Genomic DNA, 21,564 nt, shown 5'->3' on the forward strand with positions numbered 1-21,564 from the left:
AATCTGGCTCCAGGGTCTCTGCATTTAACTATTATTAATACTCTATTCTGCTTTGCTGCTGCTGCTGCTAAGTCGCTTCAGTCGTGTCTGACTCTATGCAACCCCATAGATGGCAGCCTACCAGGTTCCCCCGTCGCTGGGATTCTCCAGGCAAGAACACTGGAGTGGGTTGCCGTTTCCTTCTTCAATGCATGAAAGTGAAAAGTGAAAGTGAAGTCGCTCAGTCGTGTCCGACTCTCAGCGACCCCATGGACTGTAGCCCACCAGGCTCCTCCATCCATAGGATTTTCCAGGCAAGAGTACTTGGTTGGGGTGCCATTGCCTTCTCCGCTATTCTGCTTTACCTAACTAGAATTCCAGTCCTCTGACTCTGGCTCAAAAAACTCCCATCTTAATGGGAACAATTTTTGCTGCTTTTTCTCTCTGAGAGGGAGGCACAGATTCACACTTTGTAAAGTAGAACACAGAGTTAATGCCTCAAAGGACCCCCAGCTTTCAGAATCTCTCCTGTTCAATTGCTGAGGCCTCTGAACAAGTGCTGAGCTGACTCTGAGATTCCCTGCGGGTGCCCCAGGGGTCTTGAGGACTATTAACAAGCGCTGTCTTATTGTCAAGTACCTAAAACTGCCATCTTTAATTGTAGAGTACTGTTCAAAAACAATTGCAGCATCTCCTTCCTTGCTAGCTCATCTGAATACACAGATGTAATTTAAAAAAGACAAGTGATCTATCCAGTGCCACATGCTTTACCTCTGAGAATAGGAGGAACCATGACTTAGAGACATCTGGCTGAAGACTGTTGAGGTTATGGTGTAATTTCTTAGAATGGACAGTCAATCAATTCATCTTTCAGACACGTGTGTGTGTTTCAGGAAAGAGTAAAGGGAGATGCTCAGAGCCTCCCTGGACTCAAAATGGGTCAGTGGGCCAAATGGACGAGAAACCAAATGCTGGATCCGTGGGTGACAGAATGCAGAGCCAAACCCAGGAATCAGGTCTAAGGATGTGATAAACTTCACAAACTATAAAGTGCAATGCATTTTTCTTTTTAACAAGAAAAGGAAGCACTTGAGGTAAGTTTTTGGTTAACTGATCTGAGAACTATGGGAAGCCCTAGGTGATGGCTCCTACTCCGTACTATCTCATAACATTTCAGAGTTAAATTGTATCAGTTACAGGATTTGAGAAACAGCCTGTGGTTTCACCTAGTCAAGAACTCTCCTTGTAACTCAGAGGGCCAGAGGTCAGTCTGGTCCCCTGGAACCATCCCCACAGCCACCCTGAGGGCACCTTCGCTGCGCTCACTACCTGGCCCAGGATAGCATTGAGGCGTTCTGATTCACAGTCCACCACCACCAGCCGCTCCTTTTTCTTCTCCAGGTCCTGGAAGAGCATCCGGTAACCCTCCTCCGTGGTTGTCAAAATGTTCACGGCTGTCACCTGCCAGTTCTTCTCAGCAGCTGTGTCCAGGACTTTCTGCAAGACGGACAGACCTGGAGGTGGGGTGAGTAGGACAGAGGTGGCAGTCAGAATCCACAGCAGTTTCCCCCACCTTCCCCACTCCTCCACTAAACTCAGCTCCAGCTTGCTCCAAGGCCAGTTTGAGCTGGGGTGGGCAGGCTCTGTGTTTGTTTTGTGTTTCTGTTTGCAGAACATAGGAGGCAGTAGAGTTAGTGATTAAAAGTGTAATCTGAAGCTCCAGTTCTAATGCTACAATATACTTGGTTAAATGATCTTGAATGGATTAATTCACTTTGTGAAACTTTAGTGTCTTCAGTGGTAAAATGGTGATGTTAATAACGCCCACTTCACGGTGTCATCATGAGGATTGAATGAGAGTGTCTCAAACATGGCAGGGGTTTTATAAATATTGATTACTATTCAGCCTTTAGTAACTGCTTATTAAGTGTGTTGATCTGATATCTAAACAGCACCTGATAGCTGTCAACCACAGTTACTAATATATAGTATATCTCAAATCCTAGCACTTTGCCTCTCATACAGTAGGTATTCGATCACCGTGTACTGAATTAAGCTACTCTCTTCTGATTTACAGCTAAATGATAGAGGAATCCATGACTTAATACTGTTTTGTTTCATCTTTGGGACATAGGTAGGATATTAGTTTCCTACTGCAGCTGTGACAAATTATTGCAAATTTAGTGGCTTCAAATAAAAACATTTATCATGTTAAACTGCCAGAGGTCAGATGTTTGAAATGAATCTCACTGGGCTAAGTTCAAGTTATTGTCAGGGTTGTGTTATTTTCTGGAGGTTCTAGGAGGGGAAATTTTCATTGCTTTTTCTGCTTCTAGAGGATACCTGCTTTCCTTGGTTTATAGCCTCTTCCATCTTCAGTGACTAGTTGAGTCTCTCATGTTATACTCTGATACCCTTCTGCCTCTCCCATGCTTAAGGACCCTTGTGATTTCACTGAGCTCACCCAAATAATCCAGGATAATCTGTCTGTTTTAAGGTCAATTGATTAACAATGTGAATTCCGTCTGTAACCTTTATGCCTTTTTCATTTAACATAACATATTCAGGGGTTCCAGGAATTAGAGCATGGGTGTCTTTGTTGGGGAAGAAAGGGGAGGTCATAAATCTGCCTGCAACAAATCATTATATTACCTGTGCACTGTTAATCTATCTTGTGCACATATATCATTTCTGTCTCCATATAACATTGCTCATCTCTCTGATAGTGACCAATATGGTGCCCAGCATAAAGAATCATCTGTAGATTGATTCTGTTGTTTCTTTTTTGCTTGCTTTATTTATTTTATTTAAGTACAAGGTTGGTGTTCTTAAGCCTCACATTTACTGAAAGCTTATTATGTGTCTGCCATTGCTCCATTAGCTTTCCTGTCTTCAATTCACTTAATTCTGTAAGATAGGTACCATTGTTACCCATGTTTCACAAATGTGGAAATGGAGGTTCAGAGAGACTTGGTCATTGGCTCAAGGTCACACAGCTAGCAAATGGCAGAACTCTGAGCTCAGAGTTGTGAGGTAGGTGGAGCCCCTTTAAGAGTATGGGCGCTTTTTGCTGATAAGCTCCAGAGACGATCCTCTAATGAAAGAGATTTTTCTGGCTTTGCTGCTTCTAGGCCTCAAGCCTCATTACGCTGCAAAAGTGAAGTCGCTCAGTCCTGTTGGACTCTTTGCAACCCAATGGACTGTAGCCTACCAGGCTCCTCCCTCCATGGAATTTTCCAGGCAAGAGTACTGGAGTAGGTTGCCATTTCCTTCTCCAGGGGATCTTCCTGACCCAGGGATCGAACCTAGGTCTCCCACATTGCAGGCAGATGCTTCACCATCTGAGCCACCAGGGAAGCCCTATTTATGCTGCAAAGTTGTCCTGAAATAGCCATTCTGCAGTTCATCCTTATAATGCCTGCTTGTCTGAGAAGGAAAATCATCAAAATAAGGAAAGAGAAGGGAAAAATCAAAGCAAATAGAATGCTTCTGGCCACACCTGCCAGCTAATTCTTCTTGAATAATGCCTGCCTAACTCTTCCTGAAAAAACATTTTGCCGGCCACTCTTCTATTGAAAAATCTTCTAAGCCTCTCTAAAGGCAAGCTCCTATAAAGCCTCTCTTTTTAAACAGGGTGGAATTCCTATGCCTCACTTCCCAGACCTTGTACAATCCACTTATTTCTTCACACCAATAATGGTTAAGTTCTTTTTGGACCATTGAGTATAGCAGGGGATGGTAGGATATATCGTATAATACAACCATCACAGGAGTTAGAGAAAAGAAGAGCGTTTCCATTTACAAGGTCAGGAAATAGAGAAAGTGGTGTTCTCCATTGCAAAAGAGAGGAATAATTTGCATATGTAGATTTGAAAAGGGAAGTGCTCCCCAGAAACTAGAATCCTCTGATTCAAGATATAGAGTAGAAAAACAAATGCTGGACATATTTAGAAAATGGAATGGAAAATTTGAAATTTAGGTAGAGGCAGAATTATTAAGGCCTGGGAGGGCTGATGGTGATGCTGGTGATGATGCTGATAGAGGTTAACATGTATAAAAGACTCTGTGCATTGACTGTGTTGTTGGTACCATACAAGCCCCATCTAGTTATTGTGTCATTCAGTCCTCACAATTTTATGAGATAGAGACTGGCTTTATCTTCATTACAGAGATGAAAAAATGAAGGAATAGAGAATTTTATTCCCATTACAGAAGTGATCAAATTGAGGCAGAGAGAGCTTGCCTAAAGTCAGACAGCTGGAGAAGAAGGAACATAGAATTCAGATCCAGGTCTGACTCCATATGCTCCTCAAAGCCATGCCATGAGCCCTGAGCCCTGAACCAGTCAGCTAAGGTCCTTGGACGTTGAGTCTGCGTTCAGGAACAATGGAAGCTTTGAGAGCTGTAGAGTGACATGGTGCGTTAAAAGGTTATTCTCTCCAAGGATGTGTTTCTGCACAGTGAGTTACAGGTTAGCTACTGAAAAATCAGTCCACAGACATAAAGCATTTCTGGATCATTCCTCCTTGCTTTCAAGAAAGCAGGGAGGCCCCATTCTTCTTCCTGCTGGTAATTTTCTCTCCATCCCTTCAATGTCTCCCTCCCCTAGCCCCTGGCTTACCCCGGTCAGCATCATAAATGTAGACAAATTTTTGCCACTTGTAATGGTCGATGATACTGATGAGGGCATCCTGCAGCTCGGGGCGCAGCTGGAGGACAAACTGGTTGGATGTGTCAACGGGAAAGCTTGGTGTAATGAAGCAGACGTGGAGGGCCCCGCAGAAGGAGGTCAGCATGTTGACAGTCCTCCGTTCATAAAACCCAAAGATGGCATAGACTCCTTTAGAGAACTGGGAACAGACTGGAAAAGGAGAAGAGAGAAATTAATGAATAGAGGAAGATGCTGCAAACATGCTGTCAGTGGCTCTAAAACTATTTCATCCATTAGCCTATCCATCTAACTCATCATCCTTCTATTATCTAGCTAGCCTTCTACTTACTCAGGCAATCTATCCCTCCATCCTTTCAACCTGCCAACCTATCTAACTGCCCGTCTCTTTTACCCATCTGTGTATCCATTCACTCATTCATCTGTCCAACCCACCCATCCATCTGTTGAACCAGTCTTTATTAGGCGCCATTTCCATGCCAAGAGTTGTCATGGTTATTCATTATAAATGTATACAATGCAGTTCTGTATGTTCTTTCGTATTATCTGTACAACAACCTTATTAAGATAGGAAAAGGACGACTAGGTCAGTTTTTAAAGGGAGAAACCAAGGCTTAGAAAGGTAATGGACATGTCCAAGGTATCTCAGATAGACCGGATCTGAGTTAGGCAGGTATCTTGAACCCAATCTAACGATCTTTCTATGACACTGCCCATCACTTCAAGGCAAAGCATAATAAGATGCCGCAGGAAGAAAGTCTGTCAGCTTGCTGCTGATGCACGTTTAAGAAAACAAGTGTTGATTTTCCCAGTCTACCCTCAGCTTTCAGTGTACATTTCTCTGCTAATGTTCATCGCGTGTTTGTACATCCTACCAGCTGATTTTTCAGGCCCCCTGGTGTATCAGCCACAGTAATAGCTTAGCTGTGTGAATATCCCCACAGGAGTCATTTTGTAAGATGCCAGTTAAGTTACCAACACTGGTTGGTATTCAGTTAGACTGTTGGTTAAACTATAACGGTAAAAAAGACGAAAATTACGGGACCAAGTTCAGGTTATTCACCAATGAAACTTCATTTTAATATGTGATACAGGGTTCCTAGACTTTGCCCCAGTCAAGTGCCCAACTGTAATGCTAACCCCAGTGCCCCCAGATTACTGTCCTAATATGGATGGTGAGGCAGACAAGTTATTCTCATCACAGTGACAGTATTTTAGGGTGCTTTGCCGTATATGTTAGGCTGTTCATTTCTCATCACAACCCTGTGACTTTGGTATTATCAGTTTTATTTTAAGATGAAGAAGCTGATGTTCTTAGATGCTCTGCTCTCTTGGCCATATCACCTGCTTTCATGACCCCACATTGCCTTTGTATACGGGCTCTCAAACTATGCTCCGTGAACATCACCCAAATGTGTTCCATGAAACATTAGTACCACAAAGTGCTCCTTAAAAAAGAAAGACTTCTTTGTGCAAACACATTTTGGAAATGATGTAAACCCTGTCCTCCTTTTGCAGTTTCATACTACATAGTAGCCACATAAAAGATTGAGAGGAATCCTCTTCCAAAAAATCCAGATTATTGTCAAACTCCCAGGGCCCTTTGTTGGTGAAAACATTTTAACACGTAATTGATGCACTGTGTCAGGCTGAACTGAAGAATGCTATTAGCTGCTAGGACACAGCTGCCTACCAAGTCTCAGATCAGTTACTTCCTAGATCTTCCCTTCATGCCCTTGCAAGATCTTCTCTTAAAGACTGTATTGGAGCCATACAAGTCATCTGTTTAACTTCCAGTGTAACCCAGCATATTGTCTAAGGAAACCCGGCAGGTGCCCTTTGTGTGTTTGTATCTGTTTTTTAATTTAATTTTTATTTTGTATTGGACTGTAGTTGATTTTCAATGTTGTGTTAGTTTCAGGTGCACAGCAAAGTGACTGATTTTTTTTAGATTCTCCGCCTGCAGTGCTCTTCCCTTACCTCTTTGCAGTGCTCACTGCTTTTCAGCAGTTATGTCTCAGCTCACATCTCTCCTGCCTGGACTGGCCTTCCTTCATCACCTCCTCTAGATGGTTGTTCCATCCTCCCCTCAACCCTCTATAAATCTCTATCACATCTCCCATCGTATCTTTCATACTTCAATGATTATTATTTGAAATAGTTATCTTTTTCTTTTTTTTTTTTGCTTGTATGTATCTGTGACTGCTCAGGTCAACGTTAATTCCCGAAAAACAGGGGTCTCATTTATGCCCCAAAGCCAGCATAATCCCCAGCACATGGTAGGTGAGTGCTGATGAGAGGGTCACATGCCTGCAGTAAGGGATGGGAGGAGTTGGTGGGTCACCCTGGACCTCTTCCTCCTCCTCTGTTCTGGGTTGATGTCTCCTGTATTAGCTATTTATCCTTTACTGCTCACACTATTTTCTCTTTCGCCCTAATGAGGCCACTCCGTCTGTTTGCAGCTGACAATAGGCCCTGTCTTTAAATGTCTGTTGTGATTGTCAGAATCACGACTTCCATAAATACGGATCTCTCCAACAGGAAGCATACATTGTATATTATTCTCCTCGTGTTAAATATAGATTTGTCAAAAAGCAGAATCCATCTTACTGGGTGAAGTGTATATGAGGAGCACATAAACCCCATTAAAATATTATAATATGCTCTCTGCAGTATTTTTAGGATCTCTTCTTTCCTTGCTGAAATGAAATATTATCCAGTGGGATATAAATCTCATGTTCCAGTCCATTCCCTGGCGTTACCTACGTGGTTTTGCACCTTTCCTTGGGCCTCTAGGGACCTTGTGGCCACTGTTTCTTGCTGGAACTTTAGAAGTGGAAGAGGAAAGGATGAGATGGGAGGGAAGAAATGGGTGCAGGTAAGCATGATAGAATCTTTATACTCACAGAGGCCAGGATATTTTCCCTTCTCAAATTATCTTCCTATTTTTACCTTTTACAAGTCCATTTTTCCCCCTTGACCTGAATATATTATCCTCTAAGGCTAAGAGGGTGCATTTGCCCACTTCTCCCTAAAATGACATGGCTTGGAGGTAGCCTTCTGGATATACCGAAGTGGACCCTGGCCCCAGACTTGTTCAGCATCTGATCTTCAATCTGGCTCCTTATTTCAACTAAGCCTGAGCAGCAACAGAGGATGGGACAGCGAGAGACTGAGGCTAAGACTCTGTAGGCCCAGGGCCTGTGGGACACTGCATAATTGGTTAAATGTTCAGAAATATAATTGGTTGTAGTGCATTTCCTTAAATCTGTCACACTAAATATTCAATTAAAAGAGATAACTTGGTCTTGTAGAAAAAGTACTAAACTAGATGCCAGAAACCTAGAGGATTCTCTTTGGGGTTTTTATCACAAGACAGGGCTATGTGACCTTGGACCAATCCCGGGCTCTCTCTGGGTCTCAGTCTCCCATCTGTAAATTGGTGGCTTCAGACTTCATAATAAATGTTCCTTCAGGCTCCTACAGTCTACGTTCTAGTCAAATTAGTTGAAAAATATTAACCGATTGAGCATACTTTGTTTATTTGCTAAACTTTTCGCAAACTCCAGTGCAGTTTTTCAAACCTAGAAACCAGATAAAGGTTCTGAGTTCTTAAATCTCATTGTAATAGAATCCTGGCACTAAATCCAGATGCATTCAGAGTCTTGAGTTGTATTTAAGTTTTTAATGTGATCCGTGAGTTAGTTACCTAGGAAAAAGAAATAGCAAACCATTCCAGTATTCTTGCCTGGAGAATACCATGGACAGAGGAGCCTGGTGGGCTACAGTCCATGGGGCTGCAAAGAATCAGGCATGACTGAGCGACTAACATTTTTCACTTTCAGAGAGTAGATGAGTGAAGGCCAGTCAGAAAGCAGGCCAGAGGTGGACCCTGTATCATTAGATACAGTGAGCCCGAGGAGAAATGGAAACTTTGGAAAGCAGCCTGGGGACCCTGCGGTGTACTAGTCGGTCAGATTCTCAGGCTGATGGAGAATCTGAGTAGGCAGGACTATGTATGTATTCTCCATTTAAGACAGCAATGGTGAATATACTGCCTCTGATAGTAATAATTAAGAGCTGATGTTTGAGCACTTATGAAGTACCAGACTCATGCAAAGACATTCGCTGGCAATGATTTCTTTCATCCTGTGAGTTAGGTTACAAATTGGGAAGGGCAAGTCCAAGATCAGGGTAAGACAAAACTGAGATCTGAACTCTACCAGTCAGACCACAAGGCTTGAACTCTTGACTTCTGTGATATGACACCCCTTCCCTCCCTCCTATAAGACTGGAAGGAGACAGTCATGGCAAAGAGGACAGCTTCAGTTTCTAGAAAATCCTCTCCTATAGCACTTTGCCTTCCCCTGATGCCAGATCAAGAGGCATTAGTGCATTAGGATCTATTGATATGAAAACAAAATGAAACTGGGTGGTGCTCAATTCAGCCCCCTCTGGTCCCTGGGGATCATGCAGAGCACACACACACACACATCTGTTCTTCTACTGGTCCATCGGCCCATCCACCCACTTCTCAACATTTCACATCTACCACTCGTGAGACTCCATGTTAGGCAGTGGACTTGCAGTGGTGAAATCAGCAAGGTCCAACCTCAAGGACCGTTGCCTGGAAAATGGGAAAGACCAGGACTGAACTAGTAAGTACACTTCATGTAAGTGCTGTGGAGGGGATGAGGTCAGGGTTCAGGCAGGGGCACCCAACCTCAGCCTTTGGGAACCTCAGAGAAAGCTTCCAAGAAGAAGTGCCAGCTTTGACCCTGAAAGATAATCGGAGATCAGCCATAAGAAGGGGTGTGTGTGGGGGGCAAGAGTAGAGTGCAGGTGGAAGGAAGAACAGCAGCAAAGACCTGGCAGAGAGAAAAGCCATCGCACATTCAGGGAACCCCGAGAGAGTGTCAGATTCCGAGGTCCCTGCCTCCAAGAGATTCTGCAGCAGAATGCGGCCAACAATCAGAACTAGTAAAAACGAGGCCAGGAATTCCCTCTTGGGGAGGTAGGAGGGCAAGCCCTGGCAAGGGCAGGAAAACCCCTGCTCTGCAAAGCGCAGGCTGTCCAATTCCATCCTCACTCGGCTCAAACCTCTTTGATAATCACTTCTGGTTAAGGCACCATCCACTTAGTATCAATAAATCTCCCAGCCCTGGGCACTCTTCCTGACAGCTCTCTCCCAGGGAGGGATCTCCTGGTATTAGCAACTCCTTTTTTATTGTCACTTCATTTAAGGCCTCTCACACCGACATTTCTCCTTGGCTCCTGGCTGCGGTCCCTGAAAATGTGGCAGCCTCATTGTAAATGGTGGTTAATGAGGTGACAGGGTGGCTCCATTCAGGGGGAGGGAGATGGAAAGTGTGTGTGTGTGTGTGTGTGTGTGTGTGTGTGTGTGTGTGTGTGGAGGGACTTTTAGACACTCATCGTGCTCCTTGAATAAGCGTATCCTTATGGGTAGAAATGACATTCTTGATCTGACTCTAACCTTGTGACATCGAAGGTGCTTTATTTCTGTCTTTCAGACAATGAGAGTGCCCCTCCATCCCCTTATACTCGCTTACATTCAAGATCTGATGATCCTATGTCTTGAATTACCATAATAGATATAAATTGTCCTCATCTCCTTTAAACAGCAATTATTTAGGATTCTGAGACATGTCTAGGGCTTCTCTGACATTTACTGGATAAAGCCTCATTGTTCATTTGTTGAGTCAACAAATATTTATTGAGCACCAGGAAACTGGGAAGCAGTGATGATGCAAGAGAGGTGTGTCTTCTGCCTACTCAGAGCTTAGACAGGAGATCAGTGTTCAGTAAGTTTTAAATTAAGGGAAAGAAAGGATATTTTGAGAAAGTAATAAGTATTAAACATAGAACAAATGATTGTTAACTATCATGATAGCCAGTGTTTACTGAGTACTTACTTCAGGGGGTCATGGTGCTAAGTGCCTGTGCCAATATCCAGGATGAGGGACCAGTTTATCCAAAGGCAATGAGGTGAGAGAGAGGAAGGGGCCTTAGAGAAAGTCCAGAAAAGCCAGTACAACTGAGACGGGTGTGCCAGAGTTGGAGGTGGTGGTGGGGGACCAGACTGCCAAGGGTCTTGCCAGGACTAGCCGTGTTAAGCCCCTGAGTCATGTGTCCGTGTTGCATATACTTTGACTTTGGGTTCCTCTCAGCTTCCTAGAGCCTCTCTTCACCTTGGCCCTGGGGCCCAGTTGGGACCGGGCAACAGAGGGAGATGCAGAAGAGGAGGCCTCCTCCCCTGCTCAGACTTGCGTATTTATTATGAAACATGAGTATTAATTACCAGGCACTGAAAGTCAATGAGATGTGACATGGTATATGAGGCTAAGAATTGGTTACAGGCTGGGCTCACTGGTCCTGGAATTAGATTCACCTTGTGGGCTGACATATGAAACCAGGGGCAGGGGAAGGACAAATAGACGGAGAGATCGTAGGTTCTGTGGGAACGCTCTTCAGGTGCCTGACCTGGTTCTGGAAAAGTAAACACAGAAAAACAAATCAGGGACTATGAACAAGCCCCTTTCCCTCTGTGAGCTGCATTTTCCCCATCTGGACAATGGAGTGTCTCCTAAATCAGTGTTGTGTGCCTGTGTGTGTGTGTGTGTGTGTGTGGAGTACCTCTAATAAAACATTTGTGCTCCCTGAAGATGTGTAGTTCTACAGACAGGGGTTTTCTCTTCCTTCTTTCCATCTTTCTTCTATGTAACTACTCGTCCACCCTTCCAACAAATGTTTACTGTGCTCATGGTGTATGTCAGACAGTGGGGTGCCAGGGCAATACAACACTGAGAACCTTCCATCATGGAGCTTAGGATCTACAGAGGGGAGAGAGTTGATGTACATGTCAGTAAGATCGTTAGGATCTGATAAGTGTTAGGAAGGCAATAATATGAGGTGATGGGAGTGTATCTGATGGGGCTACTTATATAAAGGGTGAAGGAGACCCTGTTTGTGGCAGTAACCTTTGAGCTGAGAAGATGAATCATATGGAGGAGCTGGCCAGGCAGAGGGCCAGGGAAACAGTTTCAGGTGGAAGGAACAGGAAATTCAAAGGCTCATAATAAGGTTCAGGAAAATATTGGTGAAATTGAGAAAGAAAAAGAAGGCCAAGGTAGATGCAGTGCAGGCCAAAGGAGAAAGCAGTAGAAATGGAGGTGAAGGAGACCATATGTAACTTTCTGAGCAAACTTAATGCTCCCCTAAGGTGCACAGCACTTCATGTGTGGCTCGGGTACCTGTTCAGCTCTAGAACATCACCTTGCCAGAGACAGTCTAGGTCTGATTTTAACTGAGCCCTCAGCTCTAACATCCTATAGATAAAGGCAATGGAGAAGAGATACCATGGAAGCGAAGCTGGTTCTGATCCAGTGCAAAATGGGAAAAGGAAATCTGACTTAAGTGTAATGGGGGTACAGGCATGGACCAGTGAGTTCATGGGGTTTGAGTATAGACACTCTCCTCTTGGATGTTTCTAGGCTTGCTTTAGGTTCTTGGCCTTTGCTCATGTTCTTGTTCCAAACTTTACAGACTTCCTGACTTCTACCGTTTCCCTCTACAAATTCTTTCCAATCTTTAAAGGTCCAGCTTAAATGCCACCTCTTCCATGAAGCTCTCACGCTTCCCTTTTCCTAACTGTAGTCTATAAAAGTAGTAGTAGTCCATCCCTCTCTTAAATGTCCACAGAAACGCATGCCTCTTATCAATTTTTATGCAGCCCTCATGCTTTATTAGTTTGAGTTCTTTGATTGCAAGGACAGAAATGAATGCATCCTAACTGAAGACAAAAGAAGAAAGGAGAGGGAACCGCCAGCTCAAAGACTGAACTTCAGACAATGGAAATTGCAGGAGATTGGGGAATCTGGGTGTGAGAATTTCATAGATGGTGTCTTCAGAATATCACCGTTGATTCAGCCATTTGTAATCACTGCTCCACACAGCTCCAGATGGGCCTTTTTCAGAGTAGAAGTCATCCCTTGGTCAAGGGAAGGCAGAGAAACTAGTTAATTATCTTCCTAAGATAAGGTAACCATACTAGGACTTCTCTGGTGGCTCAGATGGTAAAGCATCTTGCTTACAATGCAGGAGACCTGGGTTCGATCCCTGGGTCGGAAATATCCTCTGGAGAAGGAAATGGCACCCCACTCCAGTCCTCTTGCCTGGAAAATCCCATGGACAGAGGAGCATGGTGGGCTACAGTCCACGGGGTCGCAAAGAGTCGGACACGACTGAGCGACTTCACTCACTTCACTTACTAAGAAGGTATCAGCCAAAGGACAATGAATGTGTTGTGGACAGAGAGAAGATGGATGTCAGGCATATCAAACCAACTGATGTCTACTACATTTCTATTTGCTAGTATTTTATAATACAAGCCAAAGCCTAAGACCGTATTAGGAGCTCCATAAGTGTCACAATCATCTAAACACCACGTCTGTCTGTTTCAGTCACTGTTGCCTCTTTCCTATGGGCTAGACGCTGTGCAACAGAGTGGTGACTAAGATAGATGATGCCTCTGCTTTCATAAAGCTCATTTTATTCTTTACAGTCCTTAGAGGGCATCACACAATGACTACACAGTATTTCTGGTAAATGACAGAATGAAGACTGATTGAATGAATGAGTGCATATCATTCACTTATACTACTTGATACTGTTTTTGACAATTGACCTAATCTTGCTTCCATGGCATTTCTTACATTGGGTAGACTTATTATTTTTCTTTGCATTATCAAATGACTTTTTGTGTATGTATATCTTTCACTCACAATTGAGGTGTAAACTCTCTTAAAGGTAGAAGCCTTTCAAACTCTATGATTTTTCTTGGCATGTTCAATGTTATGTATACAGCTGGATAGGGAATAACCATACATGCTTGGTTATATTGCTTTGTTTCACAGTCTTCTAAATTAAGATGACCATCTGCTGCTGCTGCTAAGTCACTTCAGTCATGTCCGACTCTGTGCGACCCCAGAGATGAGAGCCCATCAGGCTCCCCTGTCCCCGGGATTCTCCAGGCAAGAACACTGGAGTGGGTTGCCATTTCCTTCTCCAGTGCATGAAAGTGAAAAGTGAAAGTGAAGTCGCTCAGTTGTGTCCGACCCTCAGCGACCCCATGGACTGCAGCCTACCAGGCTCCTCCATCCATGGGATTTTCCAGGCAAGAATACTGGAGTGGGGTGCCATTGCCTTCTCCAAAGATGACCATCTAGCAACCATGAACTTGGGGAATATCCATTATGCCCCACCCTTGGTCCAAATTCCCCTTGCTTCAGCCCACTGACCTCTGTCACTCCCCGTTATCTTGGGCCAATAGAGAATTAGAGATGTTCTCCTAGGCTGGTGTCCAAAACCCAGCCACCCTTAATATATTCCACCTGCAACAGTCAGTCTCCTTAGCCAGTGCTTCCTAGGCAAGATTTACAAACCATGACATGACTCAACCCTTAGGTTTTCTAAAGGATTCAAAATGAGGGCATTTTCACCCTTACATAGCAAACCAGGTAACCATTATAGGCAGAAGATCTTTTGGAGATAGTTCATGTAATCACACACACACACACACACACACGTGCTGTTCTCTTTGCCTCTCACTTAACCGAAGAACCACTGTAGGATAATGGATTGTTGTTGCTGAAAGGTACTTGGTCTTGAGGGTCTTTTAACCTAGAGAAAAGTCTCCTAAAAGATGTCTGTCTGCCTGACTCTACTTTGAAGTCTGTAGAATTTAAATGTGCTTGGAATATGCAAAACCTGATGTCAAGGTCACCACCAGCCACAGCTAGAACCTCCTGAAGATGGTGGTGTACTGGAGACTTCTCCCTACCTATCTGTTCTGGGTGGCTGTCCCTACTTGGGGAAAAATACTGTTCTTCATCTTATTTATTATTATAGTTCTGTCCCTTGTTGAGTGTTGACTATGCACCCAATCCTGGTCTAAGCACTATCATTTACTTCCCACAACAACCTTATAATTTTTTTTTTTTTTGTCCTATTTCATGCATGAAGAAGCTGAAGCTCAAGAAGGTTAATTAATCTCTCACAAGTCATTCGTGTGATAAGTGACAGTTGAGATATGAATCCAGGTCGGTTCCTCTCCCCTGTGCCTTGAACCATATTAACTCTGGTCCCCAGAAAGTCTGTCATCACAAACCAGAGCTCTCATTTCCCTGATAATAGTACCAGGCAACACTGAATGCTTACTGTACGCTGGGGACTCTGCTACCTGCTTTGTATGAATTACTCATTTACTGCCATTTCACTAGTGTAGAGGGATTCAGTTCTTATTGCCATTTTGTGGAGATAAAAAAACTGGGGCTAATTTACTTGCCCAAGGTCACATAGCCACCAAGTAGAAGATTCAGCCTCTAGACACAGGAATTCTAGCTTCAGGGCCATTGCTCTGCTCCTCTGTGCCGGGTGACAGCAATGGAACAAAGAGTATCTTAGGCTTGGTGGGCCCTACAGTCTCTGCTGCAACTGTTCTGTGATGCTTTGGTAGCATGAAAGCAGCCAAGGACAATAGGTATATAAAATGAGTGTGAAACTTTATTTACCATGTAAACCTTTATTTACAAAAGCAGACATTGTGCTAGATTTGGTCTGTGGCCAGCTCCTACTCTGTGGGCTTCTGCTACAGGACAGCAAGAAGGCTGAAATGTTGACATTTTGAGAGAGGTAGTAATAGTTCACAGTACATTATATGAGCTTTAAATCTTTCACATCCACTTCCTCTTGAGACTACCCAGTGGGGCAGGTAGGGCAGGATTGATGACCCTCGAGCCCACACACAGATGAGGAACCAGGGACACAGGTGTGAACCCATGTCTTCCTTTCCACATCTTGTGGTTCTTTTGCAGTGGTCTGGCAAGGGAGACCTGGGCCTCGAGAGGCCAGGGGCTTTCAGAGGCTTCCATAAAAGGGAATGCACATCACTGTGGCTGCACCCCTCGAGGCCAAGGCTCAGGCACACAGAGGGGATTAGGCAGGAGCACTTGGTCCAGGGCTCGGGGAGGGGCTGCACAAGGTTGGAACTTGGATTTGAGGATGAGGTCAGGGCTCATTCTTGGGTCAAGTTCTGGGGCCAAGGTCAAGGCTGCAGACCAGTACTAAGGCATGTGCTCATTCAGCCTCATTTGTGGGTAGGAGGTAGGGTTAACTCAAAAGTCCAGGTAGAGATTACATCTATCTAGCTCTTTTTTTTTTTTTTTACATCTATCTAGCTCTGCTGCTATGCAGCCTTGGGGAACTAGCACAGAAACCCACTAGAGCAGAAGGAATGAGAGTAAGACACTAGCCAAAGAGAAGGGGTTACGGGAGAGATCAGCCTCATAGCATCCTCTGCCTCTGGCCCAGTCACCACCCTGTGCCACCTCCTCCCGCATCACAAAGCATCTTCTGCTGGTTCATGAATGAACAGTCCCTGCAAGGAACACCAGGTAAATCATTCCAGAAATGAAGCCAGACTCACCCTCTGACGATCTTGATTCTATTCCCTGGTTGAGTGGGAAAAATATTTTCTCGTTTGCTATTCTTCTTCTATGAAAATCATGTATATAAATAGGCTTTCCTAAGCCAAGTGGCAAGCCTACAATGCACTGCACACCATAAACTTGACTGGCATCTGTCTATCAAGGCAAACCTTCATGAAAATCTGCAGATGACTGCCTGAGGGTGCCCTGTATCAGTGAAATTCATTTTTCTAGCAAGGGTATATCTACTGAGGAGGGCAAGGACAAAAATGAAGGAGGAATAAGGCTACAGAAACAAGAGGTTACAGCTCTCAAAACTATATGACACCACCAGGAACCAAATTCTACCTTGCCTGATACCTGAATTCACTTCTGACTCTGCCCCTGGCTGAATTCTTGAGCTGAACCCTAAGCAAAGAGAAAAGTGGATACAGAAGAACAGCTCAACATATTTTTTTTCTTTTTCTTTCCTGCTCATCTAATCCAGGTCTCAGAAAAGCATACTGAGAATAGTGAATTTTAATCAACCAGTAGAGTCCAACAAAGATGTGAAGGTCAATCAAGAATTTACCAATAAGAGCACTTTGAATTTTAAGCTCCCTGCCTACCTCTCCTTGGGCTTCCCAGGTGACTCAGTGGTAAAGAATCTGCCTGCAATGCAGGAGATGCAGGCTCTATCCCTGAATAGAGAAGTTCCCCAAGAGAAGGAAGTGGCAACCCATTCCTGTGTTCTTGCCTGGGAAAGCCCATGGACAGAGGAGCCTGACGAGCTACAGTCCATGGGGTTGCAAAGAGTCAGACACAACTTAGCGGCTGAACAACAACCATCTCTCCCACCACATCTCCTACCCAGGCCATGCCCCTTTTGTCTATCCACACACTGGTCTTTCTTTCACCTTTCAGGACAGTCCAAACTTTTTTTGTCCTGGGGCTTTTGCACATGCAGTTCTCCCCTAGAAAGTTACTCCAAACCCTCTTCAAGTGGCTGAGTCTGTAGTGCTTAGGTCTCTGCTTTAGTGTTCTTTCTTCAGAGAGGCTTTCTCTGTGCTTTTGCCCTTTTATTCTCTATACCAGTGCTGTGTTTATTTCCATCATAGCTTATCTCTGTCTTTAATTATCCTCTTTAACGTTTTGTTTATTGGCGTCATTTCATTTCTCCCAACACAGCAGAGATCATGATTATTTCATCTCCTGCTTTAGTCCTGGCATCTAGCAAGGTACTTGGCACTGGGGATTCACCAAGACATTTGCTGAATGGAGTGGATGAGTGAATGACCAAACAAACTGCCCATTCCCTATATTACCTTTAGCAAGTTATTCCCCGTCTCTGGAGTTCATGTCCTCATTTGTTTAAAAAAAAAAAAAAGTGAGATTCATTTAGCTATAACACTCTTTCCACCTCTAAAACTACACATTTTCTTATTTGTCATTTTCCAGATAGGACTGTTGAGGCATGAAAGCATGCTGTGCCCAGGGATGAGAACTCAGGTCTCCTAGACAATTTCCAACTGACACTCTTTAGCAAAAGCCCAGCCTCCTCCTCTGCAGACATGCCTCCCCTCCAAAAGCAACTCCCTGGTATTTAGTTCCCTTTGTTCCAAAATTTGAGTCACTTTTCAAGGTTTCTCAAAACATGAAATAGTTTTGATGTTTCATCCATGAAATAGGATGAAATAGCTCCTGCTAAGAAACAGTCCAGACTCCTTGATTTCTAAAAGAAATTCTGAGAATAATAGCAGTTCTTACTGACGAGGGGTTCTCTCTTTGTATGCCTCCCCTGAATTAAGATCCAGGAGTGTGTGTGGGAGGGGAAAGGCTGAGATTCAAACTCATTCTGGGGAAAATAGTAAGTGAGGAAGGAGAGAGTAAAAGGCGCAGATACAATGCAGAACTGCTGAGAGCATTTGGAGAAAACATACTCCAGAAGCTACTGTACTAGATTTTTTTTTTTGCTTGGGCATAATGCACCCACAGGGCTCCATGTTGGAGAGTCTCAGTGGTCCTGATCCACCCCCAGCCTCGTTTCTTAACAGCCCACTGAATGCTGGAGACCACAGCCACACGGCTAGGTCTTCATACCTCTGTAAACATTCCTTACAAACGCCCCTCAGCACCTGAAAAACTCCTACACTTCCTTCAAGACCCCAGTTAGATGCTGATTCCAGTAGGAAGTCTTCCAACCCATCCAGAAAAAATGAGTTCCTTCTCTGAGCTTCTACTGTGCTTTCTTTCTTAGTGCTTATCTTGATATTCTATAATTTCATGTCTGTTTCTTCATCAGACTGTGAACTTCTACAGGGTGGGGCTGGGTCTAATTTGTTTTTAAAGTCTCAGGGCCTAGCCCTGGTCTTGATAGAGTAGATGCTCAGTAACTGTTGAATATATTTGGGTTTTCTCACCTGTGAAGTGAAGGCAATAAAACCTGCCTTACCAGTTGTTAAGCTTATCCAAGTCCTTACATTCACTATAAAGGGTAATATACACATTGATGTAGTACATCATCTTATTCAAATTACATAACTTAAATATAATATAGACTGGAGAGGATATTATTATTCTCTTTATCCAGATGAGCTTCCAAGAGTTCAGAGTCTTGCTTTAAGTAGCACAGTCAATAAATAGCAAACTAGGAGAAGAAAACCGATTTACTTGACTTCTGGGTTCCCCCCTCTCCCTAGATTGAATCATAAATACCTTTCAAAAATTAGCTGTAAGTTTGGTCATGCTGATTGATTGACAAGAGAAAACATAGACAAACGTCCTTCTAAAGATGTCACGAACGTATCTACTATACCCCCAGTCCCCAGCGGCCAATGCTGTGTCGCTGTTCACCATGCACAGAGTCAGTTCTTGTACCTGTGGGTTCCACATCCACAGACCAACCAACTGTGGATTGAAAATACTCGCAAAAAAGAATTGGGAAAGCTCCACAAAGCCAAATTTGAATCTTCTGTGTGCCGACAACTGTTTCACAGAGTTTACTTGCATCAGGTGTTGTAAGTAATCTGTAGATGCTTTAAAGTGTATGGGAGGATGCGCAGAGGTTGTATGCAGATACTGTGCCATTTTTACATAAGGACTTGAGCATCCATGGATTCTGGTATCTGAGGAGGGTCTTGGAACCAATCCTCCACAGATACTGAGGGACAGCCATATTTACTGCTTTCTTTATCACTTTCCTGCATCGCTGCCTCCATCTTGCTCTCTCTCTTTTCTCACCCTCCTCCACTCTTCACATAGCAGCCAGAATGTTCTTTTGAAAATGGAAACGGGGTCCTGACATAGTCCCCTTGAGCTTTGAGAGGGTCCTCAGTGTGTGTTCGGTAATTTTTTAATATTTATTTATTTGACTGCGCAGGGTCTTGGTTGTGGCCTGTGGGATCTGGTTCCCTGAACAGAGATCAAACCTGGGCCCCCTGCACTGAGAGAGTGGAATCTTAGCCACTGGACCACCAGGGAAGTCCCTGTCAGTAATGTTTATATTGCCTTGCATGACCTGGCAGGGTCTGCCTTTTGTCTGAACCCTGGTAATCTGAACAGTTTCATTCATCCTCTCCCTTTTTCTTATCCACTGTTGCACCTTCTTCAACATGCTAGGGCTCCCTGCTAGGCTGTCCCTTCTGCCTAGAACTCTTCTCTCCTACTTTTGTCTGGCTGGCTTCTTTGCATCTTTCAGTGACCACCCTAAGTAGGTCATCCACTGTGCTCTGTCACCTCGTTCAGTTTGCTTCCCTCACAGCACTTTACTCAAGTTGTAATTGCAGCAGAAATCCTTTCATCTGAGGCAATGAGGGGCTGCTACTAGATTATTTGGAAAAGATGGTTGAAGTGAAGAATTGCAAAAAATGATTCATCATAAGGATTTTCTTCTAACTTAAAAGATTTAAGTGCACACACATTTATCAAACTTTTATGTAGTGGGAGCTTGAAGACATAACGTAAATGTAAGCACAGAATTTTTTTGTGTCCCCCGCCACAGTCTTTTATAGTTTCCTTGCCTATACCTAGCATTATAATGGTTTCAGTGATTCATCTTTGAGCCTTTCAAAAGCATGCAACTGACTTTCCAGAGAAGTAAAGCAACTTTCTTTTTGCACTCACATTTTACATAACTTCTAGTTACATGGCAAATATATAAGTAAAACACAGAGTATAAATAGGTTTGGAAACAAATGGAATGGATTTCTAGTCTGTCTCCAACAAAGCTAATGTGAACAGAAATATAGGGGCTGATCAGAGAAGAGGCTACTGTCCAGAAGGTGTGGGGTTTATAGAGGTCATGGAGAATACAGGTCAGTCCAGAGACATGGTTGAATAGAAGTTGGTCATGAGAGACTCCACTGCATCTGATGGATTGTTGGCTTGTTGATTATCTGTCCCTCTTTTAGGGTGTACATTTGTGAGGGCAGGGCCTCTTTCCCTTTTTCTCAGCCTGTATACACAGCACATAGCATCGTCCTTGGCATTAAGCAGTACAGTCCATGCCAAGTAAGTGAATAACCAAGTGGGTAGACTATTTTCCTTCTTAAGTGAAGAATTTTGTTTCCTCAGCTGTGAGAGGATAGGCGTGTACTATACAAGCATGGTCATTTTCAGCTCCACATTCTGTTACCACTAGCTACATCCAGTAATCATTTCTATGTTTCAGATTCTGTTTTTCTCCATACTTTCTACACACACTCTAGAGCATCATACTAGTGAACTTCGTTGTACCCACATGCCTACTCACCCCTACAGCCATGCCAGGACCTACTCTCCCACCCAGTTTTTGTTGGTTTAGGATAACCCACTCCCCCTGCTCCTCCCCTCGAAACAAGTAAGGAGGTAGCAAGACCAGTTTGGGCCGTGGTGCCACAGCTGCTGGCGTTGTTTCTCTGACGTGACAGGCAAGCCTGGGGCAGCTTTGAGTGTGGGTAGGATGGACCTCTTTCACCCTGAAGATTTGAGTGGAAAGCTTGGACCTGCCTTATTTGAGAAATTAGGCAAAACTTCTCTCCTCACCCCTTCATCGCCTTGTTGTTTGTTGTTTAGTTGCTAAGTTGTGTCTGACTCCTTGTGACCCCATAGACTGAGGCCCACTGGACTTCTCTGTCAGTGGGATTCTCAGGCAAGAATACTAGAGTGGGTTGCCATTTCTTTTTCCAGGGGATCTTCCTGATCCAGGGATCGAACCCATGTCTCCTGTGTCTCCTGCATTGGCAGGCAGGTACTTTACCACTGAGGCACCTGGGAAGCGCCTTCATTGCCTTAGGTTAGTCTTTTCTTGTCTCCAGAGGGCTGGCATCCACAGAGCCAAGGTTAGGGGACAGCCTCAGGAAAGAAGCTTTTAGGGATCCTTCAGTGCACAGAAGCCCACCGTGTGGTGTGGTGCAACAACCACAGAGTAAGAAGCACTGGATTTCTTTTCTTTCC

The 21,564-nt window shown here is 44.0% G+C and overlaps 1 protein-coding gene across 8 annotated transcripts in view; it reads right to left on the minus strand.

Annotated features, from left to right (window-relative positions):
- The window catches only part of GRIA1 (glutamate ionotropic receptor AMPA type subunit 1), a 349,668-nt gene that overhangs the window by 150,407 nt on the left and 177,697 nt on the right, over positions 1–21,564 (minus strand). For all 8 annotated transcript variants that reach the window (XM_027545891.1, XM_027545889.1, XM_027545894.1 and 5 more), the window contains exons 3-4: positions 4,601–4,840; positions 1,309–1,493 (exon numbers count right to left, since the gene is read on the minus strand). In XM_027545891.1, coding sequence (XP_027401692.1) covers positions 1,309–1,493; positions 4,601–4,840 — 425 coding nt within the window. The remainder of the gene's footprint in view (positions 1–1,308; positions 1,494–4,600; positions 4,841–21,564) is intronic.

The sequence above is a fragment of the Bos indicus x Bos taurus genome, chromosome 7 (genome assembly GCF_003369695.1).
Source record: "Bos indicus x Bos taurus breed Angus x Brahman F1 hybrid chromosome 7, Bos_hybrid_MaternalHap_v2.0, whole genome shotgun sequence".
In the NCBI taxonomy this organism is placed as follows: domain Eukaryota; kingdom Metazoa; phylum Chordata; class Mammalia; order Artiodactyla; family Bovidae; genus Bos; species Bos indicus x Bos taurus.